Source organism: Urocampus carinirostris, chromosome 10 (genome assembly GCF_059441175.1).
Source record: "Urocampus carinirostris isolate Australia breed hairy pipefish chromosome 10, RoL_Ucar_1.0, whole genome shotgun sequence".
NCBI classification, from domain to species: domain Eukaryota; kingdom Metazoa; phylum Chordata; class Actinopteri; order Syngnathiformes; family Syngnathidae; genus Urocampus; species Urocampus carinirostris.
The window spans coordinates 7,191,415-7,216,321 of record NC_142358.1 but is presented as its reverse complement, the minus strand read 5'-3'; the positions used below and the strand labels follow the sequence as shown (position 1 = coordinate 7,216,321).

The 24,907-nt window shown below is 42.1% G+C and overlaps 2 protein-coding genes across 5 annotated transcripts in view; one reads left to right on the top strand and one right to left on the bottom strand.

The window, feature by feature from the left end:
- Window positions 1-10,114, top strand: part of smc4 (structural maintenance of chromosomes 4) — a 56,549-nt gene extending 46,435 nt beyond the window's left edge. Inside the window, exons 22-24 of the mRNA XM_088345243.1 lie at window positions 6,310-6,542; window positions 9,572-9,755; window positions 9,829-10,114. Of these exons, the coding sequence (XP_088201369.1) occupies window positions 6,310-6,542; window positions 9,572-9,755; window positions 9,829-9,993 (582 nt within the window). The 3' untranslated portion in view covers window positions 9,994-10,114. The remainder of the gene's footprint in view (window positions 1-6,309; window positions 6,543-9,571; window positions 9,756-9,828) is intronic.
- A 1,508-nt stretch (window positions 10,115-11,622) lies between these two features.
- Window positions 11,623-22,926, bottom strand: trim59 (tripartite motif containing 59). Of its 4 annotated transcripts, XM_088345245.1 has the most exons (6): window positions 22,658-22,926; window positions 22,450-22,515; window positions 18,407-18,662; window positions 17,459-17,680; window positions 15,032-15,241; window positions 12,524-13,829 (listed from the first exon to the last, which is right to left on the bottom strand). In XM_088345245.1, exons 3-6 carry the CDS (start codon window positions 18,659-18,661, stop codon window positions 13,251-13,253), a joined length of 1,266 nt encoding a protein of 421 aa, XP_088201371.1. In that variant the 5' UTR covers window position 18,662; window positions 22,450-22,515; window positions 22,658-22,926; the 3' UTR covers window positions 12,524-13,250. The 4 variants fall into 4 exon arrangements, with proteins under 4 accessions (XP_088201373.1, XP_088201371.1, XP_088201370.1 ...); XM_088345247.1 differs by lacking the exon at window positions 12,524-13,829 and adding an exon at window positions 11,623-12,098 and having other exon boundaries at window positions 22,450-22,926; XM_088345244.1 differs by having other exon boundaries at window positions 22,450-22,926.
- Window positions 22,927-24,907: the final 1,981 nt, after the last annotated feature.

The window sequence follows — 24,907 nt, the reverse complement described above, 5'->3', positions numbered from 1 at the left end:
GGCTCAAAACCAAATATTTTCGCCGTTTTATCAAGATCTAAAAATCATATGTTTGATAAATGCACAAGATTAAAAAGCGCATAGGAATATATATTTGTGGCTCTGAAGAATATATGATTCACACCGGATTTTTTCTTTTAATAGTAGTTGGAAAATTGGTTTTGCAAGTCCTTAAAATGTCCTTGATTTAGCTATGAAGAAGGTGTACGAACCATGAATATTACGAGGCAGACCTACATCAATCTAAATGTAAATGGTCTGCATTTATATAGAGTTTTTCAAGTCAGTGAAGACCTCCCAAAGCACTTTACAATGTGCTCCACTCTTGCCCATTCACACACACTCACATCGATAGCAGTGTCAGCCATGCGAGGCAACTGCCTGCTTATCGGGGCCATTAGGGATTCGATGTCTTGCCTGGGCACTTCCACATATAACACGGAGGAGCTGGGAATCGAACCTGCAACATCTTGAGCTCCAAACATTAGCGTGTGCATTTAGAGCCCTGAATAATATGCAGCGAGGTAGCTCCCAAATGAAATTAAATGATCTGCATTTATATAGCGCTTTTCAAGTCAATGACTTCCCAAAGCGCTTTACAGTGTGCTTCACATTTCCCAATAGCGGCCTTGTATTGCAGCCATGTAAGGGGCCGGTCACACAGCCGTTTGCGGCTGAATCACGGCAAAAATTTTGCGTTTTTTTTTTTTGCCCGTGGTTGCCCGCGATGGAAAACGCGCAAAATTGGCCAACCCGCTGTTCATCGGTGGTATGCCCGCAAAACAGACGCCGGCGACTGTTCCGCTTCCTCATCGCGTCATTTCTGCGTCATTTTCTCGTGTTGACCACGGGTATAAAAGCTCCCGAGCCGGTGTTGTGCCCAAATCCGACTCCTACGCAACACCCCCACCACCCACCCCCTCGCGTGAACGCGCATTCTGCTGCGATCGCATTTTGTAGAATACGATCGCACTTTATTGTTTAAATAAACGCGTTATATAGACTAGGATCTCCCAATTGTTATAATTAGCTCGCTTTATTGTTTTAATAAGCGTTTTATATAGAATACGATCACTTTTGTTGGAAGCGCAGCAGAATGCGCGTTCACGCGAGGGGGGGAGGATTTACCGTTCGATTACGTTCACAACAAAAACAAAGACGGAATGGTTTAAGTTGTATTACATTCCCAACTAATGCAAGACGAAGTGGTTTTGGTTATATGTTCGCCATTCATTCATTCATTCATTATTGCTCCAGCGAAGGTCGGGGGGTCCCGTCCCTGTGCGTTGAGCCGACCAGATGAACCAGGTTTTTCCAATGCTGGCGGTCTTGTGCCAGCTGTTCTGCATCCTCTACGGCAACTCCGTGTTGTTGGAGGTCGCCCGCAACGACGTCGAGCCATCGAGTGCGGGGTTTCCCTCGTGGTCGTCTCCAGCCTGCGGCCTTTGGGTCAAACTGGAGAATGACTCGTGTCGGATGGTCTGGTGGTAGACGAAGGACATGGCCAAACCAGCGGGTGCGGCGTTGTGCGACCAAGGAAGATGCTTGGGGCTGGCACGTGCGGGCTCTGAGCTCTTTATTGGAGACTCGCTGGGGCCACCTGATGTTCTCGATGGTTCTGAGAGCCCTGCTATCAAAACCATCGATTCTTGTGGCCAGGGTGTCGTTCAGGGGCCATGTTTCTGAGCCATAAAGCAGGATAGGGAGTACGGCGAGGTTGTAAATGCGGAGCTTCGTCTTGCGTGCGATGGTCTGGTGCCGCCAGAGTGGTTTCCAGAGAGACTGCAGAGCAGATGCTGCCAGGGCTCTTCTGCGGAGAATCTCTGGTTTTAGGTCACCATGGACCCCAGATATACAAAGCTCTTGACAGGCTCTACGATGTCGCTACCAATTTGGATGGGAGGTGGATCTGGTCCATCACCGACATACATGAACTTGGTTTTCGTCCAACTCACTTGCAGGCCAAGCCGCGCTGCCTCTTCGCTGTAAATGCCCAGAGCGTCTCTCAGCTGGCTGTAGGAAGTGCTGAGAATGATGGTGTCGTCAGCATACTCCAGGTCAGTCAGGTGGTAGTTGCCGAAAGACACTCCGGGGATGCGCTCACTAACCCTGAACATCAGATGGTCGATGATGCAATTAAAAAGGTCGGGAGCAGCCACACAGCCTTGGCGAACGCCGCTGGAGATAGCAAACCAGTCGGAGTCAATGCCGTTGATACGGACACAGCTCTCTGTGTTGCTGTAGAGCAGCTTGAACAGGGCTATGATCTTGGGTGGTGCTCTGAGAGCTTGGAGGATGTTCCACAGTGAAGAGTGGCAGACGGTGTCAAAAGCGGCCTTCAGATCAATGAATCCGATATATAGATGGCGATCTTTACGGAATTCACGGGTCTTTTCTATCAGCAAACGGACGGCAGAGATGTGGTCCGTTGTGGAGCGGTTGGGCATAAAGCCAGCCTGCTGGGGACGGCGGCAGCTTCTGATTGCTGGAAGGGCACGGCTGAGCAAGATCCTGGTAAAGACCTTGCCCGGGATGGAGAGTAAGGTTATGCCCCTGTGGTTTCCACAGACAAGCCTGTTGCCCTTGCATTTCCAGAAGGGCAAGATGACTCCTCTGGTCCAGTCGGTGGGCAGCTGCTCCGATTCCCACACCTGGTTGAATAGGCGGGTTAGCCACTCCACCATGCTATCACCGCCGGCCTTGAGCATCTCGCCGGTAATGGCACAGATGCCGTGGGCTTTCTTGGTGTTCAGCTTCTTCAGAGCAGCTCTCACTTCCTCGGGTGTTACAGGGTCTGTGCAGCAGGTGTCGTTAGGAGGTGCTGTGCTCGCAGCCCCTAGGAGGGTGGGATCAGCCGGGATGGTGCTGTGCTGCAAGAGGAGGCTAAAGTGCTCCTTCCAGCGCTCGAGGCAGTTGGCTTCTGTCATGATGAGGTTGCCGTCTGAGTCCTTTACCAGGGCTGTCTTTATGTGTGGGCCGCTACGGGCTTGGCGTAGTAGACTGAATACACGGCTCATGTTGTTGTTGTTGGCCGCGGACTCAAGCTGTTGGGCTTCTGCCTGCCAAAACCTCTCCCTATCTTCAGCAATGGCCACATTGCGCAGGCGATTCAGTCTCCGATACTCTGTGAGGTCGCCTCGGAGTCGGGCCTCACGCCGCTGGTCTATGATGTTTAGTGTCCTCTCTGATATCCAGGGCTTTCTCGGGGAGGATCGCGGGCGTCCGAGGACATTGTGAGCAGACTGGAGGACACTTTCCTTGAAGACCGCCCAGTCTGTCAGCTTGTCAGGAGCCAGGGTATCAAGAGAGCGGCGGATGGAGCAACTGAAGTCTCTGGCGATGTTGGGGTCGCTGAGTCGGGAGGAGTCGGGGCGAGGCAGAGTCTTGTGCTGGTTGGCTCGGAGCTTTAGCTTGAGCTGGGCCACCAGCAGACGATGGTCTGTGTTGCCAAGCTGTGCTCCTCTGAACACCCGGCAGTTGGTTACAAACGACTTCCAGCGTCGTGATATCAGGATGTGGTCCAATGCCTTCCTGGTTCTGCCATCTGGGCTGTACCACGTCCAGTGATGGATGCATTTCCGGGGAAACCAGGTGTCAGCAACACAAAGGTTGTTTTGGTGGCAGAGGAGGAGGAGGCGGTTGCCATTGTCGTTTGTTGTGCTGTCAACGAAGGTGGTGCCGACAGGTGAGCCGGGGGACCGATCATTGCTGGATAGAGTGGCGTTGGCATCAGTGAGGATGATGGTGACGTCGTGTGGTGGGGCTTGGTTGACAGCCTGGTGGAGTTGGTCAAAGAACGCGTCCTTCGCATCCTCATCAGCGACATAGGTGGGGGCGTAGGCGACGATCACTGTCATCTTGCCGTGATGGTGGAGGAATCGAGCAGACAGTAGTCTGTCGCTTATTGGTGTCCAGCTGATGAGGGACCTCCGGAGGGCTTTTGGAATGGCAAGAGCCACACCGTAAAGGCCGGTCCGACTCTCGGGGCCACTCCAGATGTAGCAATGGTTGCCAGCTGTTGTTTCACCATTGCCTTGCCATCGTACTTCACAGAGCCCTGCCATGGTGATGTTATAGCGACAGAGCTCTCGGGACAGCAGGGTGGCAGCTCCGGGGCGAAGGAGTGTCTGGACATTCCAGGTGGCGACACAGGTCTTATGACGAAGATCGATCCGTACTCGTTGGTCGGGGGCAGGCTGGGGTCCGTTACCGTGTTGGTCAGTCCGGCTTCTTTCTCTGGTCAGTTTCGTAACAAAGTGTGTTTCTCCTGGGTGAGTTGTTAGCCCTCCGCAGGATAGTCGGTTGGTGGGGCTGCCACCTCACAGCGTACCGACACGCTGGGGTCTTTGTTTGTCTGGAACCTACCCCGGAGACCGGCCCGCCATGGGTGACCCTACCAGGAGCAAGCTCCCGACGGTATCGCTCTCCAGGGTCACTGGAACACGCAAGCCCCCTCGCCGCATCAAGGCCAGACCCATCCGAAAGTGAGATAAAACGAGGTAAAAGTGGTTGTAGTAGCGAGGGGATGGAAATCTCGGCAGGGATGCATTTCTCGGATAACACCGGGCTGTAGAAATCATAACCGCTCAAGACACAGTCCCGTGAAGATCAAGATTTCAAGCTATGGCATCATTTTTATTTTATTATCTTGAAAAGAAATGTCAAGAAATAAAAATGGATTAAGACGAGGTCACTACGCTGACGGGGATCCATGTTCACCCCCTTGACGTCTTGAGCACAACTGACGTGTGCTCGGCAAATCGCGCTGTATATACGCGGAGAAAGGCGTTTGACTTTCACACTCGTAACACGCTAATTTCACGTAATAACACCGCGATACAGGCGCAGAAAATGCTATTATCATGCTCCACCCACGATTACCCGCTGAAATTTCCCGTCCTACCCATGTGTAACCACGCCCTGGCCGCGGCCAGAGCACGTCGTTCCGCGTCATTTCTGCGTCATTACCTCGTGTTGACCACGTGTGCGGCACGCGGTTTAACACGTGCTCAAACTTTTGAGCAGCTCAAAAGTTTTGCGCGCAGCCAACCACGTGTGAATTTCCGACCGCGAGTAAAGCACTGCTGTATCTCGTCTATATGGCGGTCTCAAAACGTCCAACAGCGCCCAACAGCATCTGCTTCACGGCCAGAAATTTCTGGCCGTGGTTCAGCCTCGATACGCACGTGAAAGGCTGTGTACCCGCGCTCTGAAGAATTGAGCAGCGCAAAATTTTGTCGCGCTGCCACCTGCGCGCGAATTTCCGACCTCGTGTTAAGCACTGCTGTATCTCGTCTGAATGGCGATCTCAATGCATCAAATAGCGTCCGCCTCTAAGGCAGAAATTTCTGGCCGTGATTCAGCCGCAAATGTTTGTGTGACCAGCCCCTAAGACGCTAACCTGCTTATTGGGGGTATTAGGGGTTCAGTGTCTTACCCAAGGACACTTCGACATGTAACACGGACAAGCTGGGATTCGAACTGGGATCTCTTGATCCCAAGACGAGCGCTCTACCCCCTGAGCTACTGCCGCTCCAAATCATAATCGCGCGGGCCATGCTAAGATTAATTTCATATTGGGGCGGGGGGCACAAACTATTATCTTGCGGGGCACAAATGGCCTGTGGGCCGCGAGTTTGAGATCCCATTCTCCAAAGCCTGTACTGAGAGTTTATGCAGTTCCTCAAATTTTCTTTTTTTTCTTTTTGAACCACATCAAAGAATCGTAATAAAACTTAAATATTTGTTTTAGTTTGGGAAAAAAAATCATGCTATAACATAAAACCTTTATGTAGTTTTTATTTGAGCCGTTAAATTGTGTTTGTTTTTAAGTATTTGCTTACCAAATAAAAGTACTGTACTTTATAAACTTTTTGACCGTCATCATTTTAAGAATAATCCTACCATTTTAATTCACATTTGTATGTATTAAGACAATTATCCACTATACTTTGCCACCATTATTTTGTGGTTATATTAAACCGCATTGACTTTTCGGTTCTGTCCTACAGAAACCATACATTTTCCCATTACCAAACGTTTTTGAAAAAGAGCTAAGGACCCACTACAGAACCCCAAACACCCGCATGTGGCTCCATAGCAAGTTTAGGCAGGTGGAAACAGCCAAATTTTTTGGCGATAGAAAGCATCCTTCTGTGTTTAGCCAATGATAATTCAGAACACAATGCACTATGAAAATCTGCAAAGTAACGAAATTGCGTTAAATAAACCGCAAAACAGCAAGGGATTACTGAATATTTTCTGTATGGCCCCCACCCCAACTTTGATGCAATATTGTGTGGCCTGCAGGAGGAGTTGTACCTCCAGCGTGTGGCCCAACTGGACGACATCACCACCCAACGAGACAAGTTCAAGCGCAGCTTCGAAGATTTGCGCAAGCAGCGCCTCAGCGAGTTCATGAGCGGCTTTAACATGATCACCAACAAACTGAAGGAGAACTACCAGATGCTGACTCAAGGAGGCGATGCTGAGCTAGAGCTAGTGGACAGTCTGGACCCGTTCTCAGAAGGAATCATGTTCAGGTAGGTGACCTTTTTGGTTTCCGACTCAGCTTTCCCCTCGCTATTGCTGCAACGATTAACCAACATTGTCGACAAGAAGCGATACTAGAAATAGTCGACAGTGAAATCCATTCTCGACTATTGTCGTCAGACACTTTTTTCCAACAGTGAGGCATGTCTACGTGAATATAATCTACTGAGATTCACCTACTCATAGGCAATATGTCTCCGTCTCAAGCAACAACATACAGAAATGACTCTGTCAACATGAAGTATCAAAACGTATACGTTTGAGGGCATTTTAGCCTGGATATTAAGGATCGACCGATATGGGGTTCTCAAGGCTGATAACAACACCAAATATAAGTATTAAGATGAGGCTGATAAACTATATTTGGAACTGATGTTCATCTGCTGTAAAAGCTTAAAAATTTGTGTAAGACATGTTTTTAAAATGCAAAAAGAAACTAGAGAATATTTGTTATATATTCAAATAAAACTGTGCTAGTGCTCTAAAAACTTTAAGGGTAAATAAATTGGAATTCAACACAACCAACATGGGGTGCTCCTCTATATTCTCTCAAAGCCACACGACACAATAGGTTTGAAGTGTGTCTTACTATACAAGCAGTAGATAGGGGTGAGATTTTAAATTAAGTTCAAACATTTGTTTTCATGGGGAAATCCAATAAAGCCATGATCTCATTCCCAATGGTTCTTTGGTTTCAGCGATCCGAGAACGACTATGTACAATAAACATGCTTACAATAAAGGCTACTCTACAGTCTACACTGAATGTACTTCTCAAAATGCACATATTTGATTATTTACTGTTCTACTGCTGGTATGAGCCGGTTCTTGGTTCACAGGGGTAAAATATCTCTTTTAATTTATCATTTGCCTGTCCCTATAAAATTGACAGAGGTTTATTTAGATATTTATGGCTTCACTGACTGAGTTCAGTGCCTAATTGTTTTGTTTTGTTTTTTTGGCATTATGATAAAAATTTTGTGCAAGTCCGTAACATTGGGCTTAAAAAAAAATCCATCCCGATCAATTACCTTGATTTGCAGGACTGAACCCAAAGCAAACCCAAAATTTTATATTTGGGATTTATGATAACAAATTAAAGCCTGTCTTTTGTAACAAAAACTAAGTTAGACAGGACCAGTGTTCGTTTTACCTGTTTCTAAGAACACTTAATGAGAAAAACTTTTTTTAAAGTACACATTTCAAGCAGAAGATAGAGAGAGATAAAGAAATAGAGAGAGATAGATTCTTTATTCATCCCCGTAGGGGGACTCGCATGCTCAAAAATCTGTGGGTCCCAACAGAGATCTATGGGTCCCCAAAATTTTGTGTTATCAGGGTTGAAATATAAATCTATATATTCATTCAGTTTTAATCATCACAGTTTATTGGTAATACAAATCAGTTATCACTTCAAGATTTTTCAGTTCACAACAATATTGCACATTTAAAATAATATTGCTAAAATATTAGTCTATATATTCGTGCAGTTTTAATCATCACAGTTAATTGGTAAATCAAAGCAAGTTATCACTTTAGATTTTCCAATTCATATATTCTTCGTGGTTTGCTGTCCCGCCACAGGTGTAATGCCTTCTCAAGGTCCAATCCATTATCATCCTCCTCATAGCGTAACCAGGAATATAATTGAGTCCATTTTGGCAGAAAAGTCCTTGCTAGGAGTATTCTTTTGTTTGTTTTCTTTCGTCGAATCGTTGGCTTCAACACATGTGTTTTCCTTGCCTTCGCGATCTTCCGAAGAATTTCTCCGCCGTTTTTACGTGCCGGAATTATTGCCGTTGTTATCACTTTCTGCATTAAGTTTCGACTTATTACTGACACTGGAGGAATGACCAATTTTGTGTTGATTTTCACCTAATACTAACTTTTTTCGGAGGCATACTTAGCCTTCACCTTCCCTCGACAACAACCACCACAACAATGAGGTAATCTCGAAACAACGAGATCTCGTTTGCCGACATCGGCGTGCAGACGAAAACTCGAACCGCGAGACCAAAACAACAATGGCGGATCTGCCTGACGAAAAGTTTGGAGTGCGATAAATCTTTGTTTAAAAAAAAAATGTAATCAGGTAAAAAATGACAAATTTGTGTCCAAAAAGTTGCGTCCTGGGGACGCATGTTGACAGCAAAAATGATGCGTCTAGGACGCAGGGACGCGGGCAAACGAGAACACTGCAGGACTGTACATTAACATCTTATATTTTGTGTAGATAGACTAAGGTTACATTAACCGACAATTTTCCCTCCCCGGTGGAATTTTTTTTAAGAGTTGACACTAAGACCACGCAAAAAAGCTTATGAAATTGGAGAACAAATACTAAGAATATTAAATAATCAAATGTACATAGAAAGAAACAGGAATGCAGTAACTAGGTGGACCTTAAGCGAACTCGAACAGTCTTCGAGTTGCACAAATTCTCTAACATGTGATCAGTTTTTCGATGCAAAGAGGACTCTCCTGGAAAAGGAGCCAAAGCATCTAATGGATGGTCTGCAAGAGCTAAAAGCGTTTTGTGTTTATATATATATATATATATATATATATATATATATATATATATATAAAATTAGTATTCTATATCTTTATTTTATTATTTTATTTTTCAACACAAGGATACTGCTGGAAGTGTGAATTTCCCTACGGGGATGAATAAAGTATCTATCTCTCTCTATTTCTTTATCTCTCTCCATCTTCTGCTTGAAATGTGTACTTAAAAAAAAAGTTTTTCTCATTAAGTGTTCTTAGAAACAAAAAAAATTTCAAGAAACTTGGCAATGTTCAACCGTTGTATACTACACAATGGTAAGAGCTAGCAAGGGTTCAAGCTTCCTTTTGGTATGTCCTATTCCTATAGAGCTACAGAACTACATTTTTTTGCAGGCACGTATCAAAAACTGTCTGGCACAGACAATCCCCTTTTGGCACCGAATAAGATGTGAATAGTGTTTAGATATGTAGCCCTACCCCCCTCACACTAAACGTTTTTGGTGGCGCAGCGTGCGACCTCCAAAGAAGAGCTGGAAAAAGATCTTCAACCTTTCGGGAGGGGAGAAGACCCTCAGCTCCCTGGCGCTGGTCTTCGCCCTGCACCACTACAAACCCACACCGCTCTACTTCATGGACGAGATTGACGCGGCGCTGGATTTTAAGAACGTCTCCATCGTGGCGTTTTACATTTACGTGAGTAGCACCCCTGCCTTATTTCTCCTCTCGAGATGGCCGTCCTCCTTATTCAATTGTCGTCCACTTGCAGGAGCAAACCAAAAACGCTCAGTTCATCATCATCTCGCTAAGGAACAACATGTTCGAGATTGCCGACCGCCTCATCGGTATCTACAAGACGCACAACACCACCAAGAGCGTCGGGATAAACCCCAAGACTATCGTGTTTCGAAGCTATGATGCCGTCACTGCCTAAACCGCCTGCTTGTAGTGCTACTTTCCTGGCCTTTTTTTTTTGTCCTGAACGATAAAGTGCTGCTATTTTATATACTCCCAGTGAGTAAAACTTTGTAATAAAAATGTAAATCAGCCTCAAACTTTTAATGAATCTTGGTGTCCGTAACTTCAAAATGCTCTACTTGTGATGTCATCTTCTGGCTCAAATCATCATTGCAACCTCTGTCAAGCTCCTTTTGTGACGCGTGGGAGTATGTGGAATTCTTTGATATGCTCGACTTCAACTCTGTTTTTAATCATTTGGGTGGGTTTGGATTGGCATTTGAACCTACAGTCCATTTCCTAATTTTAACATTTTCATCCTAGAATAGAAGAACACCGCAACCACTCTTGTAAAATCTTTTTTAGTCTTATGGCTCAAAATGTTTCTGAACTCTGATCTAGTGCATTCAAATGCTACAAAGCTCAGGGAGGAGCGAAAACTACGGAAACTCACAAATGTTTTCACATTTTTTTGCCCAGTCTTTCACAAGGTTCTTGGGTTTTAGAGGTACCCATAGCAGCAAGATGTTTGACAAATATTTCAGCTTCCTCAAAGTGAGGCTCATAATATATCAAATAAACAAATTGCTTGACTTGTGACTATATAAAGGAAATTTTCACATTTATATTACCGTTCATGTAATTTCTGTTTTTATTAAAATTAATATTTGAATGCAGGGTTTTTTTTTTAACATCTAGGGTGTAACTGAGTATGCACACTGTCCCTTTAAAAAATACATTCGCATTAGGTTATTCACCCAAGATGCATTTCCTTCCCAGCAGTGGAACGAAGAGAACATGACTTGGTGGAGTTGTGCAACCATGAACTAATTCTTTTAAGTTTGGAGTTTATCCCTCTTTTGCAGATATTTTTTCACTTAGGACAGCTCCAAAAATCCATGAGATATTTTCTTTAGAAAACCCTGTTCAAAACAGAGTGGTTCTCATTAGCGGAAAGATCCGGCCTAAAAAGAAAAATCCACCCTTACCTGGCCGTGTGTCTTTAAGGCTGAACCTGACCAATTCCTCGATTTGAGGGACTGAGCCCAAAGCAAACTCGAATTATCACATTTCATTTGGGAGGAGCGGTGAATTTGGCCAACTCCGCCCACCACAGTGCGTCCGCTTCTCTGGGTCCGACGCTGCATGCTGATAACATGCACTGTGCAATGAGTGGACAGAATCAATCACCCGGAACCTCCTCAAACAAAAAGAAACAAAGACCAATGATGGGTGGATTATTTATATTAAAAAAAAAAAAACTCAAGCCCTGCCTAAACCCAAATCTAATGATTTGCCCTCTGGTTCTCATATTAGGGGACGGTAACCTATTTGACCATATTTGGATTTTTTTTTTTTTTGAGAGAGCCTTTTAAGAACACAGGGGATGAACAAAGTATCTATCTATCTATATCTATCTTGAGACAAAATTCAACAAAACTGTCATACCCCACTTCCATATAATGGATGGAACCATTCGTAAACCCAGCGTTGCTCTGGTTTCGCACGTCATAGATCCTTAGAAAAGATTTTAAATTTGTCAAATATATAAAACACCGCATGGAATGACTTTAGTTTACAAATCCCAATAAACCAAAATAAGATTGGTTTTACTTTGAAAACCCCTGTTAAAAATTGAAAAGTTCTTATACATCTGTTGCTTTCAAAAGCATCAAATAAAAACGCCAAATGCCTTATTTGCCTACAATTGAGAAAATCAATTTGTGATCCAAAATAAGAATTTCAAATGTATTGAGAAAACATTCCAACAATGAGATCTGCCACATAATTGTTTATAATCGTCTATAAGCGTTTTAATGAAATCCCCATGCATAATACTCGTGTAAGGAACATCTGTGTAGACTTTACATGGCATAAAGAAAATTATTTTTCTTCTACTGTTGGCACCAATATAAGTCATAACATCCATCCATTATCTGCACCACTTCTCCTCAGTAGGGTGGTGGGGGTGCTGGAGCCCATTCGCAGCTATCATCAGGCAGTGGGCAGGGGACACTCTGAACTAGTTGCCAGCCAGTCAGTAGCAGGGCCAACAGGGACAGAAAATTCACCCAGTCACACCTAGGGACAATTTGGACGTTGCATGTTATTGGAATGTGGGAGGAAACCTGAGAGCCCGGAGGAACTCCACGCAATCACAGCTAGAACATGCAAACTCCACACAGGAAGGCCCAAAGCACTAACCACTGCTCTGCCGTGCCGCCCAAAAGTACTGGGTTTTCAACAACCCAGTGGCAGGTCATTTTGACAACCAGAGGGTTAAAGTGCTTAAGTACAGGCATTTTAACGTAGACATGTACAGGAAGAAAATGGCATTTTATTCAAGTTGAAGATAAATATTTATTGGTGTCATTTTGACATGTTCATAATTCAAAATACCTGAAATGCCATTTACTGTATATCGTCCATAGAAAATACTACACATTTTTAACATTGAGTATTTAAAAAAAATCTGGCGTCAGTACCATACAAAAAGCAAATGGAAATGTATACAAAAGTTCAACATTTATTTTGAAAGTGATAAAAGATGTAAGGACATCAACAGTACAATTGCATGTATAAAAAAACTTGTTCGACAAAATATATTAGACTTAGTAAAAAGTAGGTCAACCCTAAGACTTTCGTTGTGCTAGTATGTTCAATGTACCATCACTAGTTTAAACATTTATTCTGCCTAATATTGCACTTGGAATATAATCGAGACAGGTTACCATTTGTCATGTCGTTTTCAATCAAAACTCAGCCTATTAACACCCACGGGGTGAAATAACCAGTGACAATTTAACATTCTTTAGATAAGGATCATGAGTTCAATGAAGTACTGTTGAAAGTGTCTAACACCATTAGAGTACCTTTTCAAATAAACTGTTGGATTAACATTTACAGAGTAAACTTTTAACTCCACCTCAGTGAACATATGGTCCTTAGATCACGGTTCATGCATCCCTTAAGTATTAAAATTAAAACTGGTAATTTTACAGTGCATAAACTACGTTATGCAATTTTCGACTGAAGGAAAGCATAAAATGGCTACTCTATCCAATAGATGTCTGAAACAAATCATATTCCACAATTAAAATGAATCAGAGTGCCATGTAATGAAAAGAAAACCCAGGGTTTCCAAGCATGTTAGGATAAAGTAACATGGAGTTGTTGACGTAGCTAATACTGTAAAAAAACAAACCCGATTTGCTTCATAAATCGAAGCAGCATTCACCGTGGAAGTAAAAAGCTGAGATCGAGTGTTAACAGACCGGTCAAGAAGCTTTCAAACTTTTGCAAAAACATTTCCACCATTGAGAAAACATGACTGCTCCAATTCAGAACGAACGCCTGAATGAAAGGGACCGAAAATTCCGCCTTGTCCCAAATTAGCGCCAGGAGCTCCTCTCCTCTTAATTCTTGACCCCAGTGAGCAGCCACGAACCAGCACAGCAATGCCACCAGCAGAAGCGACAAAGACGTCAAAAGGACTTTTGGCCGCAACCAGTATGAGGCGTTCCCCCGCCCACCGTGAGCCTCAACTAGCTTGCTTGCGCCGCAACGGGTGCAGCAGCAGCTCAATTTGGGCACAGGCGCCTCATCCAGGCTACCGAGGCAGACAACAGGCCAGGTTTGCCGCAGGTAGTCGGCAGCACGGGGGGAAACAGACAGGTTGAGGGCTGACGGCAGAGCCGCGCCTGTCAGGCCCTCTACCCTCTCCCTGAACTCGTGGACCTTCTCCAGGAAGACCAGGGGTGAATTCTCCTCCTCTACAGATGTTGCAAAGGAGACCAAGTCCAGCTGTTCTTCCTGCACCCAAAAGACACTGCATTTCTTCTCATTTTTCCTCTCTGGCGTTAAACAAAAAGGAAAAATGTCATCGCCCCATCCCAGTAATTCTCAAATAGTCAAGGGAGGCGCTTGTGAACTCTGGAATTTTTCTTATTGATTTTTTTTCACAACAAAGTGGAGTTGCTTATTCACTAGGCTAGAGGGCAGTAGCGCTCGCATTTCCAACGTGTGCGCATAGAGCATTGTTTTCTTTTCTACTGAGCACTGAATGTACTTCACGTAATGCACAAATGTATTTGATTTGATTTGATTTACTTTTTACTGCTGCTGATGAGTAATCCTTGAGGAATGATGACAAGCGAACGCAATTTGGTCAGTTACAGGGGCAACCACCCATGATAACACGGCTTCTCACGTCTGTGTAGCAATCGGGCATGTTTCTCCACAGTATGGTTGCCCTGGTGCTTTCAGACCAGTATTGCAATTTCGATGCAAGTTTTCATCTTAAAAGAAAACAGCATTTTCTGTTCTAGTTTTTTTTTTTACTTCATCATAGAGACATGCTTTAACCTTAAGAAAAAAGCTCCCTTCTCGGGAGCTTAGTTAGGGTTGATGTCTGCAGACCATTGTTATATGCAGCATAGCATACTGCTTGCAGACTTTGTCTCGCTTTTATTGGCTAGTGTTATTAAAACTTGCCACTGATTGACGCCGTTAAAACCTGAACTGTGACAATTCTGGTTGGCCAAACACTCTCACTCAAATAAGAAAGAGGAAAAGAAACACTAATGTGGAACTGTGGATCCTTTATTTAAAAAAAAAAAATGTCTTGTGATAACACAATCGCACTATGTCACATCACAAAATCAATTATATTTCAGTTAATCGTGGAGCCCTAGCTGGCGCTGTCGTCTACAAATATAGAACTTACGCAGTATTTTATGTGACGCAGCCCTAATTCACGTTTTCTATCTGCGCTGTGGTAAATATGGGCTTGTCTGTGTAATCACTATTTGACCGTTGTAGGTGCCATCTTGTATCACACATGATCTGAAAGCACGTGACCTAAGTAACTTAGAGGAGAACGTAACGGTTTCAGGTGTGAGAGAAACGCTGCCATTGGCCTTCTGCAGCCAAAAGCGTTGACGGCAAATTCCCTGAGCTAATGAGGTTAAAGTTTAACGTTGGGATGACGGTTGACAAGTTGAAGGGGTACACACCTGCAACTCCTTGACTCTGTGGATAAGCGGATCGTAGGCTTGCGACACCTCGAATAAGGCTTTGTCCAGAGCCTCCAAGTAGGCTTGCTTCTTCTTGGCCAGCGACATCTCCAGTGCGTGAAAAAACTGAACGACTTCCTGACGGTCCTGCCTTACAACGGACTCGCAGCGGGACTTTTCCTGCTCCAGCTGCTCGCTTAGCTCGCACACCTGATAAGTACACACAGGCAACATCAGACATGGGACCAAGTCACACATGTGCAAGTCTCAAGTAAGTCTCAAGTCTTCACCTTCAAGTCCCAAGTAAGTCCCAAGTATTTTTTTCTTGGGCAAGTCAAGTCACAAGTCAAGTCCCGAGTCTTAGATTGCCAAGTCCAAGTCAAGTCACAAGTCATAAAAACAGCGACTCGAGTCGACTCGAGTCCAAGTCACTAAGTCTCAAGTCCCCATGTCTGGGCAACATAAATGGTGGTCTGCATTATATCGCGTTTTTCAGGTCACTGAAGACCTCCAGAAGTGCTTTACCATCTACTTCACATTTACCCAATCACTAACACATTGATATTGGCGACAGCAATGCAAGACACCAACCTGCTTATCAGGGGCATTAGGGGTTCAGTGTCTTACCCAAAGAAAATTGCACATTTAACTCAGAGGAGCCGGGAATCTAACCTGCGAAGAGCACCCCACCTCGCGAGCTACAATTTTACATTATACTCTCATCAAAGCCGAGGCACTAAAACTGCCTTGAAATCGTCACATAAAGGAAAAAATAAATAGAATAAAACGTGTCCGCCTACCTTCATATTTCTTGGTTCATGCAATCTTAGTAGCTAGCAATGGACATTTAGTCGAGACACTAAATATCTATTTTGTCTCTGGGTTTTAAACCACACAAAGATCTCCCGTTTTCATTCCTGGGTACTGGCATGATTTATTGCAACATTCATTTTACAGATAAAAAGATCCGAATTCAGCACACTTTTACGGTAAAATTGGTGCTCACATTTGTCCCATTGATTTCCCGTTTCTAGTGTTATTGTGGCCTGTGAAGTGCTTTTGAGACATTTTGTGATTAAGGGCTATACAAACAAATTGGACTTGTAATTGGACTTGATTTCTAGAACAAGCTTAGACAGTTTATTCCGCGGGGCCATCACCACACTAAACTGAAATATATACATCTTGCCTATGTATTGAAAATGTGTATTCATATTTTATTTGTCCACTTACTTGGGATTTGGTTGCTGATAAAATGTTATTGCAATAATTTCCATGGCACTTTTGTTCGAATGCACTTACAATTCAGGCCAAGAGCAAAGCAGTACTTTGTAAATGTCGTTGCCATTTTTTGTCTCATTTTCCTCTTTTAAGTTTTAAGTACCAAGCCTTCTCTGGTTGTAAACAATGTTCACCATGTTATCAATGACAATAAAGACCATTCTAATTAATGTTATACCACTAATAAGATTTACAATTGATTTTTGTGTGCCAATTTTTTTAAACTAACTTTCAGATTTTACGTTAAGACAATTCTACTTTTATCCATTATTACATTTAGGATTTTTTAATAACTGTTTAACTGTGATGACTGTTTATGTACAGTATGATTACTTCACATTTACATGAGGTTTTAATATTTGATTCATAAAGTGTATTTTTTATATCCATACAATTTACCAATTATTTTCTTAGATTGCTTTTTCTACTTTATAAATGTCAAAAGCCTTCACAAACAATATATAAAAATGTAATTCTTTCTTTAAAACTTTAACTAAAATGTTTAATGCAGTTAATTATAACTTTAAGAGTTAAACTTTCAACAACACTTGTCACAACTTTGCTATTCTTTTTAATCATTAACATTTTTTTCCATGACTGCATATTTTCTATTACTACATTTGTCTATACCTAAATTCATTTGACCATGTATATCCCAAACTCAATTTCTTTATAACTATTTGTTTGTATACATTTTTCTTTCATTTAGGAATTATTTTTTCTATGAAGTAGCAGGTGGTTTTGTTGGTCCAGGGCATTTTAGTGATATGATGGCTTTTAGAGAAACTGGAAATTGAAAGATTTGCACATATGTAATGCAAGTTTTTCACACCGTTTGAGTACACCTCAGACTGCAACGTTATTGGTGCACAGGTAGAATGCAGAAGACCATGCACGATGAAAATTCGCAAAGGTAGAGCAACTGCGAAAAATGAAACCACGATACAGAGAGGGCATACTGTACTTGGTTTATCTGCAACATTCGTTTTTTAGAACAAGGTTTCAGTATCCTTGAGTTTCCAGTATCGGATGAAAAATTAAGTGGGCTTAGATCCATCATCTCACCTCTAGAGCCCAAAAAAAGGACTGCGAGCCAGAAAGAAGCATGTGTAAAAAGAGTGAGTCGTCCGCTGGGTTCCTGCTCACCTGTGCCCATCTGCGCTCAGAGAGTTGCGTCAGCAGAAGCGAAGGGGTCAGCTTTTCCCGGGCAAACGCCGCCTGTAGATCATCAATGGCGTGCCCCTGGTGTTGGCCCACCGTCAGACACAGGCCACAAATTAACTTGCGGTCCTGGACGCAGTACATATTCAGAGGCTGCCTTGGGTGATCCGGACACGAAGGGGGTCTGGGCTCGTTGTCTCTCTGGTACTACAACAAAGCACACGCCTGTGAGAAACAAATACTGTACCCCTGGACCAGTGTTGGGACTAACAGGTGAAAAAAAAGGATGCAATCCTGGAACACAGTTACTTCGCTCTGAAACAAGCACTACAACGCATTACAGAGACCCATCGCTTGTTCACTGCTTTACAGACTTTGAATTGAATTGTCTTTATTGTCATAGTTATCAACATATTGTTCATTTTGTTCAGACAGAGAGCACACAGCTTTCACGAGGAACAGGTTGTATGTGTGTGTGTATTGGGTGGGAGTGAGTGTCTGTGTGTGCAACTGATGTAGGTAAAACAGCCAGGGGGTCGTGTCTTGGAATCAACTGAGGCGGCTTTGGGAGAGAAAACAATAGAGACGCTTCAGGTCTGACCTAGTTCTACAGCTAGGCTAACAACTCTCTTGTAAGTCAAGAAGTAAATAAAGGTCAGATAACAGCAACCCTATCAAAGCTCCTCAGCAGAGGGCACTGTTTTCTTAAGGTTAAAGCATGTCACTCTGATAAATATTTACCCAGAACAATTATAATTAAAAACGAGCACAGAAAATGCAGTTTTCTTAAAATCAAAAATCACATTGAAAATTTAATTTTGGTCCAAAAAATAAAAATCGCATTTCGTTTTTTTTTCCCCCAAAATCATGCAGCCCAAGCGCCCAACACTGCCCGCGACAGAGGAACATTCACTGGTTTCTGGTCTTTCCTACTTTCTCTATGATGGCTCTTAGCGACACGTTAGTGGGCAGCCCGTCCACGCCGGTGAGGGGCAGCTCTACCAAACCACGGCAGTTTGGGCACTTGAGCGGCTGGTGCATCGGGCGCCAAATGGAGGAGTTGCGAGAGGCGTAGAGGAGGCCGTCCAGGCATTCACGGCAGAAGGTGTGCGAGCACGGCAGCACCCGAGGGTCCAAGAACAGCGAGTAGCACACGGAGCACGTCAGGTCCTCCTCCAGACTGTCCATCCTGGAGAATGGAGGGATCATGTTGTCCCATAACAGTCATCTTATACATTTTCTCTGTATGTTTTTTAACCATTACAAAGGGTGCACGGCATTTATCAATTTTTGAACAGGAAAAATACGTCAAATAGAATTTGAAAAACAATTTTTGTCCGAATAATCGTGTCTTGCCCATTTCAGCTCTAATCTGGATGCACGTTATACACCAAAAAATACGGTACATCTAAAAATATGACCATACTTTTTAATAATACAAGTTTATGATACTCAGGGATGTGATTTGACCAAAGTGAAATTATCTGAAAATTAGGCGGGGGTCTGGGGGCCGCGGGCACCCAGCTAGGTCCAGGGCAGTGCCCTGGTGGGGGGACAAGTGGGGCGAAGCCCCCCGGAGCTCATGGGTTTTACGTTTTTTTAAGTACTTTCAATGCACTCAGATGACAAAGAAATAGACAAAACAACAGCATCAATTTTCAATGTATTTTGAACTATCCCATATAAAATTACAGTTTAAGTCAACTCAAAATCAGTCACATTAAAAAACATTGGACTGCCTTTGCTTTTAAAAACTATCACTGAGAATATCATCGTATCTAACTCATGTGATTACTAAGTTAACACATAAATCATGTTGAAGAGTTCAAATTTCATGAAGAAATAATTGTATCATGACCAAATGAAAAGTAACTCATATTAGAACATACCACAAATGATGTTATCTATAAATGAAAGTCCGATAGTATAGGCCCTACAGTAAATTGTTGGTGCAATGTACACATGAAAATCTATTATTGTAATTGTTAAATATTTATGGCCATTTTTATTACGTTATAATATTTTCGAAAAAAAGGGGAAAACTGTCAAATAAATTTGAAATGTTTACCACCTACTTCAAAATTCACGACTCTATCAGCAACTGGTACAGGTTTTTGGGGTGGATCACGTCTCTCTATTACCGCTTCCGTTTGTGGTGTCAATAAGGGATGGAGGCCTTAAAGTTTTGGAGTTTTCGTTTGGGCACCGAAACTACCAGCGATGGAATAATTTGTTGTTCTTGACTGGAGTTCTTTCACGTGTTTTTTGCTCTTTGCGTGACTTTCAAGAGCTTTGAAACCTCTCCCACCATAGACAATGGTATCATGGCATCAAATGCAAAGCGCTTTCCCGGCACGATCGATCTTCCGAATAAAGTCACTGAACAAATTCGTCACAGTCTTCTTTCCAACATTTGTAGATAATTCCTTCTCCAACCAGTCCGATCGAAACTTGTTTTTTACGATCTTATCAATTTCTTTACCTCGCGGAGCATCTTTGCGTTCGATCTCGGACATCTTTCTTTAAACACTCGGCAAAAACGTGTGAGAAATGAACAATGGCATACTCCTACGCCTTTATAACAAGCGCGTTTATTGGTCAACACGGAGACTTCAACCAATCGCAAGTACGTTTCATTTCAGTTACGGAAACACTAAAATGGAATGCTGTAGAGACGAAATCGGTTTTTTTACCAATTAAAAAATCGGAAATCTTAAAATTTTATTTTTGGAGATAAAAAAAGCGGAATTCCGCGAATTAGCGGAAAAATCACATCCCTGGATACTCTGGTGGGAGCAGGTAACCCCCGGTGGCCCGCCAGAATCTTCTCACAGTATGAGAAACACTGCATTGTAGATTGCTAAAATTGTCTGGTCTTCTATAGTATTTCTAGCTGTGAGTAAATGGGTACCATATTTTGTTTGTCCTCTTTGTGATCGCATAATGATGTAAATTGCAATCGTGAGTAAGGGGAATATTTTGCTGAGGTTGACAGGTATGTTGTCACAACATAAAGTATCCGTTCTCAAGGTGTTAGCATCCAATTGAAGTGCTTGGGTGCCCCAAACTAAAGCAGAGGAACACTTTATCTACACAATGCTTGCTGTGAGCAATAATCAACCAATTTATTGATAGTGGAAAAACAGTATTATGCAACCAGTTCGGGGTGTCTCCTGCCCACTGCCAAAGCCAGCAGGAATGGGCTCCAGCACCCTACGACCCTTGATAGGATAAGCGGTGCAGTAAATGGATGGATTGTGTCCTTAATTTACGTATTTTTTAGTTAATCCTGCCGTTTGCTCAATGAGAAAAATTAAAATATAACTGGGTTGTGACGTCCCTCAAGATGTTTTCAGGCTACACTGTGGAATGAGATGTTTTTCAGCCCTTGTTTTGGCACTTTCCCCACCATTCGAAATATACTACAAATTATTTTGCGTAGCCATAACTTTAAACATTTCAGTGAACGCGCGTATAGCTGTGCAAGTAAAGTCTCTCAAATGCCTGTCTGCTATTGATCCACTCTACATCATAACAGATGCTAGTTTGCTATTGGTTTGTGCCCTGGCATCATGAAGATGACAATTTGCTATATGCGAAACTCACTCTCACAATGCCGTTGTCTTCATTCAATACAGGACCTTGTGGTTCATGAAGTCTCTACTATATTTTGTGTCCTATAATTATTACCTATGAGTCCTAAGACTTGCAGTGATGCTAAAAGGAGATGCAAAAACATGATCACCAAGGAAAAAGCTTCCTGTGATCAAAAAAATAAGAAGAAATAACACCTATTGTGACCTTAACATAGGAACGAATATTGTCGTAATCAAACAATGATCATAACAATTATTAAGAATAAGACTGCGGTTTGGACTACAAAGTCTTCTTGGGGCATGAAAATCCTTGGAAATTGAGGTATTTTTAATCCTCCCACACTGCATCCACCCAATATTTCCCCGTACCATCTAAAGTAAAGTTACACCAAGGGTAAATAAAATATATTTTTTCCTTAACATGTATATTCATTTGTAATGCTATTTAATCATCTACACATATTACATATACGTATAGTAATTAATCTTTAACATGTTGTTACCAGGCAGCACGGCGGCGCAGTGGTTAGCGCGTGTGTGGCACAGTTATTAGGTCATGAGATTGAACCTCCTGTGTGGAGTTTGCATGTTATCCCCGTGCTTGCGTGGGTTTCCTCCAGGCGCTCCGGTTTCCTCCCACATTCCAAAAACATGCATGTCAGGTTAATCAGCCGGTCCATATTGTCCCTAGGTGTGAATGAGCGATTGAGTTGTCTTTCTCTGTGTGCCCTGCGACTGGCTGGCAACCAGTTCAGGGTGTCCCGTGCCCACTGCCCGAAGATAGCTGGGATGTGCAGATAATGGATGAATGGATGTTGTTACTAATGTTTATATGCAATTGTGTACAATGTGTATATGCAATTTTGATGTTTCTACCGGGGATTTGGGACGTGTTAATTACTATAGACGTTTATCCCCCGCTATACGACAATTTTATGTTGCAATCTCCGCTCAGGTGGATTAATGCCCTTCTCGGGGCCCGATGTATAAGCAAAGGGGCCAAAAAATGAGCAACGTTGATTCATTTAAATTAAATATGCACCTTCCATATCCACTTCACGTTAGTAATTTGTTTTCGGTGTTATGTCAGTCGTCTTACACACCAGATAGCTTATGTTCTGTTATTAGGTGAAACTTTTAAGTGTCTGTTTATCGAACACAAACACACACAAATGTAATTAGTGATCCCCATCAGTTTTATTTGGAGAAATATTATTAAACCCATGATTAGAAAGGTTGAGTCGGTGGGAGGCTCTAATTTACACGTGTAGTTTCACATACCCCCCGGAATTCGGATGACCTAACGTGTTCATTGTGTATTTTTTTTAAATAGGCTGTTGTTAATTTAATACAAAATATATTCGTTATTTATTAACTTACCTCCGGCACAGGGTCCGACGTTTGTTTCCAAACAGATCTTTTCCGTTTCCGGTTGAATTGTCGTTGCTTGTTATAAGGGGGAAAGACGCTACTACCAGTTTTAATAACTAACGGATTTAATGCAATTCTGGTTTTAATGTGTGACTTTTGACACAAACATAAAAATAAATACGTTTTTAAACAAGTTTTCTCTGCCAGATGAACTCACCTAACTCAAGAATTGGCTTTTGTCTCCAAAAGGTACCCTACCATGTCGGGATAAATTGGAGCGGCGTTCAAATTACAAGGGATGTAAATTACTTCCCGTTCCACGAGCTGTTTTATCTTACAAAACAAACACATGAAAATATACAATTACAAGGCTGAATATTGCAGATCGTATAGAATGGTTGTGTAGTAATTTTTAAATCGTATATGCTGCTTCCAACTTCAGTCCTCAGACTTCCGAATACAAACATGCAAGGGCAGGCTGCTTTGCGCATGTGCGCGTTTAACCCAATCAGCGTTTGAGTATGCCAATTTGAATAGTACATAACCGTTACCGTCTGCGTTGTAATTTTTCACCCGCGTTTAACATAAAATTTAAATATTGGGATTAAGTTTATTTTCTGTAAAACAATTAAATACTAATGTAGTCCATTCTGGATTACAAACCAAGTGAAACGCAGCATCTTTTTATTTTAATATTAGCGATTATACTAGTGTACAAGTGTTGGTCACCAGTGATGAGACGCAATGACTATACTTTCTTTGTTTGAAAATAAACTTAATTTCAAAAGAAATCTTATTTTATTATTAAAGATTTTTTTAATATTAAGACTTCCAAAAATGGGGGGTCATGCAGGTTTTAGATCAGGGGATGGTGTGATAATAGTCTAAGCAGACGTTTAAGACCCCTGGTGATGAAGGCCTATACAAAACCATGACACGACTTAAAGCCCCTATATCCAATCTCGGAATATTGTAATGTAAATGTGTAATAATAGTCTGACAGCCATGATCAGCAATCTGAAATCAATGAAAGACTTGCAATATTTCAATTCATTTGTAAAGAATCCAGAATTGATGTTTCCAAATTGCATTAGAAAATAAAACACAATCACAATACTCTTTCTGCGAGTCATGTAAAAACCACAAACATGATTCAACAGTAGAGTTCACCATTTATTTGGGCTTTTTTAAATTCCAGACACCTCTGCTGTAGCCAAAAACTAGCAAACATTTGGATACACCACTTCATCTTCAGTGCCATTTTTATTTAAAGATTTGAAATCACAATTCTATTGCGGAATGCTGGAAAAAGAAAAATCCCCATGTCCATCACATATTTTCTCATTACATAGTATTTGCATGTTTCGTTTTCTACATTTAGCTGGAAGATTATCGGACCAAATGGCTCTCAAATATCAATAGAGATTACAAAATGTTCATGATTAAAGATTCTGCTCAGGAACAATTGGACTTAATTGGACATTCGGGGGGAAAAGGGTTAAGATTTCCTCATAGGTTATCTGTGAACCACTAAAAAGTAAACAAAAACTGGGATTACTCTTGAAAGACTGGTGCATATTTTTAGAATAGCCAATCTTCACAAAGACTTGTGGCCTCACTTTGCATAAACATGTGCAAAACCATACAGTTTATTGTATTTATAAAGTGAGACATCAGTGGGGGATATCTAAGGGAAAGGTAAACATGTAACAAGTAGGCAGTTTACTTAAAAGTTACACTGTATCCACAGCCTATAGAAACTAAAACACCTTTAAAAAAACAAAACAAAAGAAACTGCCATCATCGGCTCCATGCAAGAGTTCTGTGATTTACAATCCTACTTGAAAATTGCCATTATTCACTTCTGCCGTTCTTGATAAGTTGGTGATAAATTGCAAAGCAGTGATTTTGCTGGATTCAAATCATGTATACTGTGATAGTGCACAACACACATACCTATATAACGTGCACTCCTTTTTTTAAAGAAAAAAAAAAGGTTAACTTTTTCACCTTTTCTCAGCTTAAACTAAGTGTGGTAGGTCACAAATGTGATGGAAATTCTGCCAGTTCATTATCATATTTGAGCAAAGCTTGATCAGCCAATAAATATTACTGACATTTGCTCAACATTGAATCTTAACCACTGACCACTAGGGTTATAGATGACATAGAAAAAGGCACATTTTCAAGATTTTTACTCAAGGTACCATGTTGTACAAAGTTCTTTTGGCTGAACTCTTTACCATAATGCTCCATTACAACACAAAAACGTGAGTGAAAAAAAAATGGTGTAATGAGGGAATCTAAACCCGTTTCCTATGTCTTCTAGAACCATAGTGGTCTGTGGTTAAATTTGGCACTTTTACAGCTGCAATTTGGGATTGAACCCTGTTGCCTCCATTGTTGTGCAAATGTGGTCAGCAATATTTTCATCTTATCATTGCTTAAATATGGTAATTCACTACCA